The sequence below is a fragment of the Grus americana genome, chromosome 9, assembly GCF_028858705.1.
Source record: "Grus americana isolate bGruAme1 chromosome 9, bGruAme1.mat, whole genome shotgun sequence".
Classification (NCBI taxonomy): domain Eukaryota; kingdom Metazoa; phylum Chordata; class Aves; order Gruiformes; family Gruidae; genus Grus; species Grus americana.
In genome coordinates, this window is record NC_072860.1 from 27474351 (window position 1) to 27484983 (window position 10633).

The 10633-nt window shown below is 50.5% G+C and overlaps 1 protein-coding gene across 11 annotated transcripts in view; it reads left to right on the forward strand.

Annotated features, from left to right (window-relative positions):
* The window catches only part of VEPH1 (ventricular zone expressed PH domain containing 1), a 94548-nt gene extending 88562 nt beyond the window's left edge, over window positions 1-5986 (forward strand). For 10 of the 11 annotated variants that reach the window (XM_054834988.1, XM_054834990.1, XM_054834983.1 and 7 more), the window contains 2 exons: window positions 203-339; window positions 4599-5986. In XM_054834988.1, coding sequence (XP_054690963.1) covers window positions 203-339; window positions 4599-4835 — 374 coding nt within the window. In that variant the 3' untranslated portion in view covers window positions 4836-5986. The remainder of the gene's footprint in view (window positions 1-202; window positions 340-4598) is intronic. The other variant, XM_054834994.1, reaches the window with a different exon arrangement.
* The last annotated feature ends 4647 nt before the right edge of the window (window positions 5987-10633 follow it).

Sequence of the window (10633 nt, forward strand, 5' to 3'; positions counted from 1 at the left end):
GCCTCCCAAGCAAAACAGGACTAAGGGCTGAAATGTCTTTCTGAAGTGACAGCCGAATGCTTGAGGTCGGGAGGAATGTGGTCTTGGAGCCGGCACAGCTAAACTGCAAAAAACCTTTTCTGCGTCGCAGCAAAAGCCTGCCTTTCGGCTGGGGCAAAGGGAGGACAGAAATAACCCCCTCGTTGTGTGTTCACCTCCCCAGTGGTAAATCAGGACGGCCAACCTCTGATTGAAGGCAAGCTTAAAGAGAAGCAAGTCCGGTGGAAGTTTATCAAAAGGTGGAAAACTCGCTACTTCACTCTGGCTGGCAACCAGCTGCTTTTTCGGAAAGGAAAATCCGTAAGTCAGAAGACCGTCAGTTTGATTTCTCTCTTTTCCTCCTCCCCAACACCATTTCCCAGAGGTTTTTACCGCTCAGCCTTGCCCGTGGTCTCTGCGCACCTCATGGCTAACTTCAGGAGTTGCTCGCTGGCTTTAGTTAGATTTTTCTCTCTGGATCAAGAATGTGAGATTTTGATTTGCTCTTGTTCAGGCAACAAATGCCCAGGGCTCAGCACCGCGACTCCCAGGGCTCCGTAATTTATACCCTGCTAGCTGGTGACCTGTGCCTGAGCATCGTCTCCTCTGCCTCGAGGCATCCCAGGGTCAGTTCTTGGGTACTGCAAAAACTTCTGTTCCTGAAGGAATTCCAGTGGGTTAAAAAATAGTTTCTGGTCTTGACCAGTGATTCTTTATTTCCTTGAATAAACACAAAATCAATAAATTCTGCTCAGGTTAATATATTTTTTCCCGCTTGCAAAGTGCATGGCGTGGGACGGCAAGGTATGTAGCAGCCACAGGCAACGTGCTGCAAGGGAGCTGTCATTTCTGGGTCCCCAGTTTTTGTGGGACCAGCAGTGTTCGGGGGGGGAGATGGTTATGTTCAGCACAGCTGGAAAGTCAGGTCCTTCTGGACACCTCAGGGCAGTTTCCGAAATCAAGCAACTGTTCACCTTTTTTGAAAGTCTTGCCAGTTTTTGTACATTAACGACTGTTCTTGAGATGGTGGCGTTATGATTGGTGTTATTTGTGCAGGAAATACAAGTGTGTTTAAAGCAAGGTGATGCCAAAATGCTTTTTCCAAAGGAATGGAATTATTTTTGCTTTCACTTCTACCCTCATCTAAATTCAGAGAAATTCTGCCAAAATTTCTGTGAAATTGTTGGAAATTTATACCAATGGGACTCAGAGACAAGTGTGTCCCAGGGCATGGAAGAGCAGGTAATTGAATCTAGTCCTCATTAGTTATTACTGCTCAGTTATTAGCAACTAATTTTCTTCAGCTTTTGGCAATGAGGATTATCAAACACTGTGCAAAGTACTCTATTTGGTTTTGTTACAAGAGCTCTCTCTTTTAGACAACCTAAAAATAGCAGCATCTTCCAACTATATCCAAACCTTAATATTTCTTATAAATAATCTTTATAGAAACCTAGTAAAGCTCTTTAAGCTTCTTAAATGGCTTCCTGAGCCCCTTCCTATAGGAAATACAACAGGGTGTCCCGCCGAGGAGGAACACGTGCCTTTCGTGGGACGCCTCAATCCTTCTGGAAGCAAGTTGTTCACGAAACAGCCCTTTCCTTACTTTCCAGTGACTTTTTCTGGTGTTTCGGTTGAGATTCCGCAGACAGTTTAATCCATACGTGTACCACAGCTGCAGCTCAGCACTGGCTGGTGCTCACTTTTGAGAGTGTCAGAAGAATTGTCGTTCCTTAGCAAGTCGATTGGCTTATAGAAATGTATTTAACGGGTTGGTGTTAATTAGCTCTCCAAACATGCCAGGCATAAGGCGCATCAGAATACCTTGATTGCTCCTTGATTACTCCTGGATGTGATTGCCTCCCTGGATTTGCATGCTCAGTGCTCCCCTTGCACAACGCGTGGCAGGCGGGTGAAGCTGGCAGATTAGGTGGTTGAACGGCAGATTTTGCTCAACAGCGTAATTCATATAGATCAACTTCCCTTTTCTAACTGCAAACACAAGGCTGCTTTGCTTTTTTTGAAGTTGAACACAAATACCTGGACTGGTTCGTCAGAGTAGCAGCCTGGCGTCCAGCCCCCCGGGGACAGCAGCCGAGCTGTTGCGCCTGGGTCATCGGTCTTCAAGCCGGTGATGTATCCTGTTACTTCGACATTTCTGGCCTAAATTCGAATGTCAAGTCCTGCTGTTAACCGTTCCTCGGGCTGCAGCCTGGAGCAACCCTGAGCCACCAGTTTCAGTTGCACGCGTGCCCTGGGCTGGCTGTTGCAGACACCAAGCGGAACATTTTCAGCCCTTTAGGCGGGGCAGGAGGTACGAAGCCTCACAGAAGTGGTTTGGACAATTAAAACGTGGCTTTCAGATCCCACAGGAGGTCTGCTCCCGCACACCTCTGGCACCCCACGGGACAACCAGCCCCGTGCCTCGCTGGCCGGGTACCGGTGCCGAAAGCATCGCAAGGCGCAGGGCTACAGGCTGTGGCTGGCTAACGCCGTGGTAGAGGCTCCTGCCCGCTGCATCTGGGGCTTGTTTCAGTCTTCGAGGCCGGATGGTGCTTGCCTGGCTGAGCACGACAGCTCTGCCCCATCGTCCCTGGGGCTGCGGCGCAGGGCTGGGTGCTGCGTGGGTGTTTGGACTTCCACGCTGCTCACTTAGAAATACAAACCTAGCACAGAGGAGGTATTGTGAGATGGCCAGCTGGCTGTGCCTGCTTGTTCCTGGAGCCCCACCACGAACCTTCCCTTCGTCAGAGTCACCATGTGCACAATATTCGCTCTGTGTAAGCAGCTCTATGGCCAGCGGGTAAAGGGGAGGCAGGAGAAAAGTGCCTCATAAGAGGTCCAAAAGCAAGCCACATCCTAAGCTCCTGGAAAATTGTGGTAAACTCCTTCCACAGAAATGTGCCTAGGGTGCAATCAACTTTCTTTAGCAATGTGAGGTCAAATGCTGTGTGGTAAATGGAATATATAATTTTTGCTAGACAGGCTTCTATGTCTCAGGGTCTGGCTCATTGGGTGCAAAGTTTTGGTTCTTGAGTCTATCGTTGCTTTGCATTTTCTGTGATAAAATTTTCATAATGTTTATCCCAGGTGAGATTTCAGTGCAGAGCCAGCTTAATACTGTGGATAAAGCCGTAGTCAGTGTTTGTGGAAGCAGGGGAGGGTGGGTCATTGCTGTGGTCCCGTGGCCATGTATGGGAAATCAGTGATGGCTCTGGAGACGTTTGTTCCCACGTGAAGCTGGAGATGAACTTCATTGTTCATGGAAAGTCTTTTGGTCAGAACTGAACAGTTTAGTGGGAAAGTATCAATTTACAGAAAACTTCTCAGGTCTGGAATGGAGTCCCTGAGAAAAAACGAATCAGTCAAGTAAACGCCCCATCCCAGAACGTGCAGCAGCAGCACCAGGGCTTGGAGATGTGCTGGGAAGACGACGGCTGTGCGCTGTCACTCCAGGGACCTCCCGTGTCCCGGAGGGGTCTGTCTGCTCACCCAGCCGCTCCCCTGCGAGGGGTTCGTGTCAGCTGCTCCGCTCAAGGGATGGATTTAAATGCTGTTTTGAGTCAGAAAGGAGGGGATTATGGTGCTTCAGGAATGCAGGAGACCTTGACTGCAAATAATACGTATGTATGCAACACAGAAAAGCTCCAAAAGTTGGGAAATGCATCCTAGGTATTCATTATGGATGTGGAAAAATGGCAGATCACTGGTGACGGTAGGGGACTCTGAAATGCCAGAGAGGAATCACAGCCATTGGGCTTGGGACTTCTTTTGGAAGGTCTTTTCAGATGAGCTTTTCCTTAGAACAGTAAAATGTTCCTGGTTCTTTCCCAGAAGGACTGAGACATTTTTGCAGAAGTCTCCCTGCCCAGCTCTGGCCCTGCGTTTCAGACCTGGCCAGCTGGGCGAGCAGACGAAGCTGGGGCAGGCAGAGCAGCTCTGCAGCCACCACGTCCCACGCCGCAGCCTCTCCCAAGCTGTGCTCAGCTCCTGCAAAGTAATTAACGCTAATTCTCGTTCAGATCAGCCCGGACCTTTCCTGTATGATAGGAGCAGAAAGGTTTTGGAAAATCTGCCTTACTCCTCTTGGTAAAAAGTATAAGCAGCTCAACAGGAGAAACATAAATATTTTTGAGGAATCGGGGCTTTGGGCTTAAACTTCTCGCCTGGAGACCCAATTTGTACACTTTTTATGAGCTCACGAATCTCTTCTCCTGCAGGAAACTTCCATGACTTTGCACAACTCTCTTTTACTCCCTGCATCATATTTCTTACAATGACGCTAAGGTTTCCAAGATGCACCTACTTACATTATATGTTTTCAAACAAAATTGCAACTGAGCTGTCCCGTATTCTCCATGCCCCGCTGAGAAATGCCGTGATTTCCCTCACATTCCCAGGCCAGGCTCAAGGTATCTGTTCTGTTTTCAAACCTAAGGCTCTTTTGGGAAGTCCCCATCAGTGCGTGTGCCCGCACCAGCAACGTTTGCAAGCCCAGCTCTAGAGACATCAGCTGTTTATTAAGACGGTGGAAGCTTTACGAGATGAACTTGGTTCTGTTTGTCTTCCCTGTGTTTCAGAAAGACGACCCCGACGACTGCCCCATTGAGCTCAGCAAGGTGCAGAGCGTTAAGGTGGTGGCAAAGAAGCGCAGGGACCGCAGCCTGCCCCGGGCCTTTGAGATCTTCACCGACAACAAGACCTATGTTTTCAAGGCCAAAGACGAGAAGAACGCCGAGGAATGGCTTCAGTGCATCAACGTCGCTGTCGCGCAGGCTAGAGAGCGGGAGAGCCAAGAGGCCACCACCTACCTGTAGAGCTGCTGGCACCTCCGTGGCCATGCCAGCAAGCCAAAGGTGTCTGGGACCGCTCTGGCACAGAGCGTCCCACTGCCATCCTGTGGACCTCTTTTACCTCCAAAATAGGGCCATGGAAAACCGTGGAGGAGACCGTGGTCCGTTGGCAGGGGCCAGGGAGAGCTTTGTGCAGCACGAGAGGTCTAAGGCATCAATGACCGACCAGGATGGAGTGCCACCATGCGGGAGCGCTCCCTGGCACTGGGACACCTGCTGATGTAGAAGCAGGTGCCACGTCCACGTGTGAAATGCAGGTTTTTCGTCAGCCTAACGGCCCGCAAGCCGGGAGACGTGGCTAGAAACAAACCTGGACCCCATCTTCTGGGATGCACAAGGTCTCGTTGGCTTTAGACACCGCCGAGAGCATTCGAGCGCGTAAGGACTTTCTGCTTTCCTCGGTACCTTTCTGTCTGTAAAAAGATAATTTTCCTTCATATTTAATCTCAGTGTACTTTATCCTTTTACTGTTTATATATGTCTGTGGAAAAAAAAATCAAATTTGCTGCTGCTTTCAGGTTTGAAATGGAGCAATTTTAAGGATTTAATACTGCTGAAAAATAATTTTAAATATTTAACTGTTTTTATTTTCTCTCTTTTTCCTGTTTTTTCTCCCCTTCATAACTGAATGTAATTTTTAAAATTTATTTTCTTTTCTTTTTTCTTATTATTTGTCTTCTCTGTTCTGTAACTTTTTGAAATTTCTCCAAAACTGGCCAATTGCCAGTTTTTTGATTTTCTTTGTCACTCTCAAATGATTCCAAAGTGGAGGAAGTACTGTAGCAAACACTGAAAGCAAAAAAGGAAAAGAGGGGGAAAAAAATTAATGAGAAGTCTGCAGGTGAAGACATGAACTTGGAGATCATTCAAGACTGAGGAGAAATAAAATTTGAAATTTTCCAACCTAGAAAAACGTATCTTTTGCAAAAAGTTGCTGCCAAAAAGGGAGAGTTAAGAGAAGAGAGGGGGGGAAAATCAGGAAAAAAATTAACTGTAACGCTTTTTACTGTAGTACGTATCGTCATTCAGTAGCAGAGGGAGCCCACGGCATTTTGGAAAGTTCCTTGCAGAGCACGGCACGCTGCAAAGTCAGCAATATAATCTGCTTTCCCAAATACTCCCGTGTCGACTTTGTGTAGCGGCGGCTGGGCGAGTTTGGGTTTGGCTTTGCGGCAGGAGGGCAGCAGGGCTGGGGAGGGCGGCTGTGACGGCGGGGACCGCCCGGGGCTCTGCTCGAGGAGTTTAATGAATGACCATGAAAACTGGGGAGCGATTAGAAACACGGGTAACGTTTTGTGTCATCAAAAGCGCTCGGGGAACTGGGAGCAAGAGGAACGACCTGGGAAATAAATTCAGATTAAAGTCTATCGAGTAAAGCCAGCGCTGGCGCCGCTGAGCCAAGCCTGCTCTCAGCCGTCATCGCCAGGACTAAGTCTCGTATCAGACACGGTTCTCCGGCGGGGTGAGGCTGGATGACCGCGTACCTCTGAATTTACAGCCTGGTTCTTCCACCATCCCAAACGTTCCCAGCTCTTGATTTCACTGGGGCTGCTGCTGCTCAGCGCCTCGGAAGAAGGGGCCCGGGACAGCTCGGAAATGTTATCTGCCCACGTTGAACTTCTCTCGCTTTGGGAAAACGCGGCAGCGGCTGGGGCAGGGCTGGCACCGCGGGGCTGGGGTGGGGATGCCCGGCTGTCCCCGGCGAGCGCAGCCGCGGTCCGGCCGTCTCCCTTCCCTACCCTGTCCTTGCTGCGGCGGGCATGGAAGAGGGCTGGAAGAGGGCTGGAAAAGGGCTGGAAGAGGGCTGGAAAAGGGCTGGAAAAGGGCTGGAGGGAGAGCGACCGGAGTGATTCAACTCGGTGGACCGGTGCCTGCTTCCCTGATGGGGTGTTGCTGCGGTGGTTCAGCAGGGTTTACGGCCGGAGCTGTAAATGTAGCACGCCATAGAAATATTTAGCTCTGGAGTCTGATAAGTTGCGTGCACTGAGTGTTGCTGGTGTTTGTCTCTCCAGCCTGCCAGAGCTCTGTGATTTGTTACGTTGACAGGTAAGATGCTAACACTGGGTAATGAGCCTTTACTCCAGTTAGAAGGTGAAAAAAATTTGTTTCTTTATGGTACCACAGGAGCGCCTGCGCTCTGCTGCCAGGTCAGAGCTAAGGGCTGCCCAGTCCCTCGCAGCAGCTGGAGCTGGTGGCTCCAGAGAGGTATTTCTCAAGCTGATCCATCAAAGCACCATCAAACCTTTTGGGGAGAAACACCATGGACTTTGGAGCAGTCCAATGCGATGAGTTTCCATTTACAGTGAAATAAAAATTAGGCTAAACTTTGAAAGGCTGTTTGCTATTTCTGACTCCCCCTTTTGAGCAGCCTGCACTCGTGGGGATGTCTGTGGTTCTTTGCTGCTCTCTTTTTTTCATTTTTAATCATTTCCCATACCTGACAGTGATGTTGATGGAGGCCCCGGGGGACAGTGCTGCACCAGGGAACGGGCAGGACGATGCCGAGACCTTGCGCGCTCCAGCTGCCCACCTCCACCGCGGGCAGGGCGCAGTGAGTGCAGGGTGGGAAATAAAAGCCAACAAGCTCAACGTTGCTTGGGGCAGGATTAATCCGAGGTGACCAGGCTCTGACGGTGACCTTCTGGTGGCAGGGGTGATGAACCCGCCTGGTGCCACCATGCTGCCCACCCGTAGCCCTGATACCACCTTTCCAAACCATCCCTCCAGCCTGGAGAGGTCCCCGTTGCCCAACCTGTGCCACCCCAGCTGTCCTCCTCCTCCTCCTCGGCCGCCAGGCACCAGCGGGATGAATCCCAAATAATTTCTTTTCCAACTCTCCACATTTTCCCCAAATCCTCTTTGAGACAGTGAAACAAAACCGGTAATTCCTTCTTACACGCTTACGCTCCTTTCCCATCTCCTGCGGGAGTCCCCGTATGTTCGTTTTGTTTTGCCGGAGGATCTCCAGTATTTCCTGAGACCTGGTTCCTCCCAACGCTGATGGGCTGGAGCCCTCCTCCATCTCCAGGGACCTCCTGCCCCGGGGACCTCTGCGGCGTATCTCCGCCAGCGCTCCGGCCCAGGCTCCTAACGTGTGTCGAACAACTGACCTGGCACCCGAGCCCCGGAAGGTCAGCGAGCCCTGGTCTGCAAAGACCACGTGTTCTTTCCAGCGTTGCCATGCTGACTGGAGAAGGAAGTGCCGATAGATCACACCATGTGGCTGAGAACGCGGTGGTTGCTGAAGGATTCCTGGATGGTGGAAAGTCAGGGAGGGCTTTAAAGCAGGCCATAGGTTTGTAGATCTAAAAGACAAATTTGCATTGACGCTAATGATGTCAGAGGGGAGAGAGAAGACCTCTGTCAATGGCCCAAGTCCAGAGCCTTAACCAGCTCCAGACTTCTCGGTGCTCCAGAGAGACGCTGAAATGTTCAAATTCCTGAAAATTCTTGTAACAACTAAAATGTGGAGATGAGTGTTAGATCATAGAACGTAGCGCAATGATCAGAACAACTTTGTTAAAGCTAAATTTAGCCTCAGAAAATATTGACAGTATCTGGGATCAGTCTATGTGAGCAGAGTCCGGCTGCCCGGTACAGACCTCCGTCCCGCTCCCCAGACCTCCGTCCCGCTCCCCGTCCTTTACATGGAATCAGGCGACGTGTGCCTTGTGCCAAGAACACAGAATTATAATACCTACAACTTCTGTTACACTTCATGCCTCTAAAACACACAAAGTCAAACTCAAACCTGATGCTGAAGACCAAAAGCGGTGTGGTTTGGGGAAGGCGCACCCTGTTCATCCGTGACCCTTTATTTACCGTTATCTCAGTGGTACGGGACAGTTTGTTCGGGGTTGCTCGTGCACAGAATGCGACGCAGGTTTGGTGGTTTGATGCAGACAGCCTGCGCTCCAGGACATCATATGGCACGTAAGGAGCGGGCGAGACGTCTGCAGAAAATCACGTATTGTGTCCACACAAACGATGCAGGTCTGCAGGGCGGACTGCCGCCACCTCTGTTGCCAAAAGACATATGACGGGAAATTTCCACGTCTTCTCTGGCAGACGAGGAAAGGAGATTTCAGTCATTTCAGTTTCAATACTCGGACCAATAAATCCTGACTCTGCCCACAGGAACGCGCCATTGCGTCTAATGGGAACGAAGTTAATTCGTAGGTGTGAACTCGTGGATTTATGGACTCACGTTCCAAAATTACGTCCTATACTGAACACTGAATTCACCCGCCGAGGCACACCACTGGAGTTCAATGCTACGGTAAGCTGGCCATTAAAAACATTTTTTACAGACAAAATAGTCTGTATTTCTCAATCTTGATGCCAGGTTTCAATCTGCCGCCTATGCATTACATCATCAATTTAACGCACCTGACTACGCGTGTGCGCGTACGTACAAACGCGTATTGTCATCTACCTGAGAGAGTACGGGGGTGTGCAAATCGGGGCTGAGCACCCGCTTCACCATGAAGCGATTTCTGGGTCGGAGTGTGAGACCCGTGCAGGGCGCAGACGCAGCTCTGCGTCACCTGCCGTCTCAAGGCTTTGTCATCAGCACGTGGCTGTTGCCGGTCACTTACATCCTTCCTTTCGATCGCAGCATGATTGAAACAATGTGGGATGCATAGCTGTGTGGTTAGAGAGACCTCGGGTTCTGCGCCAAGAAATAATTGCATAAAATAAGAAGCTTAGCCACACTTCTCCTGTCTTAAATTAAAACTTGGAATAAAATAAAAGAGAAATTCAGCTGGCAACTTATTCTAGTCATCTTCCTAAAAGGAGAAACGCAGAAATCATCAATCTAGTTACGATGAGAGCAGGGAGATTTAAAAAAAATTTTAAAAATCCCACTGTTGCAAATATATAAATAGTTTTTATTGGTTCTTTTTAAAATAACGTGTACCGAAACACTCTAGATCTCAATAGCTGCTGCCCTCTGAACAGGGAACATGTTGGTCGTTCCTCCTGCGCTGCGTTTGCTTGCTCGTCCCTTGCAGGAACCGTCCCAGCCGCCGGCGAGGACGACGCGAGAGCTCCCCGCGGCCTCGTGGAGGGTCCCTGGGCACACGAGCGCGTTGGGGCAGCGCTCTCGGAAAAAGGGATGCGAACGCCCTCCTGGGCTGCAGCGCCGGGACGCTGCCGAGCATCCGCTCCTCTCTGCCAGGAAACAATCCGCCTTCTGTCTTGCACAACTTTCGGTACAAAAGATGTCATTGTCTCTCTTGGGGGGGTGCGAGTTCACCTTTGCTGAAGATTCCTGTTGTTCAGCCAGCACTTGGCGGAGGAAAGGAGCCTCGCTCCGACGAGGAGAGGGAGAAATCCCAACCCCAGCCATATGGGACACTAAACCCACCCGCTGTATCGGGTTCTGCGCTCCCCCTGCTCCCCGGGGCACCGGCAGTGCCATTTGCACGGGGTCCGTGAAAGCAGGCGACCTTTGGGGGGTCCTGGCTGCGATGCTGGGGCTCAGCCAAGCCGGTCCCCCCCGTCACGGCGAGGCATCGCCTCCCAGAGCCGTGGCACAGGGTGGCCCGGAGCCCGGGCTGCCAACGGGGAGAGCTCCTAGCCCAAACCAACACCCTCCAGCCCTCTTGGCATACTGCGGGGCCAGACCGAGGTTTAGGATCTAAACCTGAGCCCACAGCTGGAAAACCGGACCAAAATCTGGACCTGAAAGGTCCTGATGTGAGCAATCTCCAAACCTAAACCGAGTTTTACAGATCAGCATAATTTCTCTAGGAAAC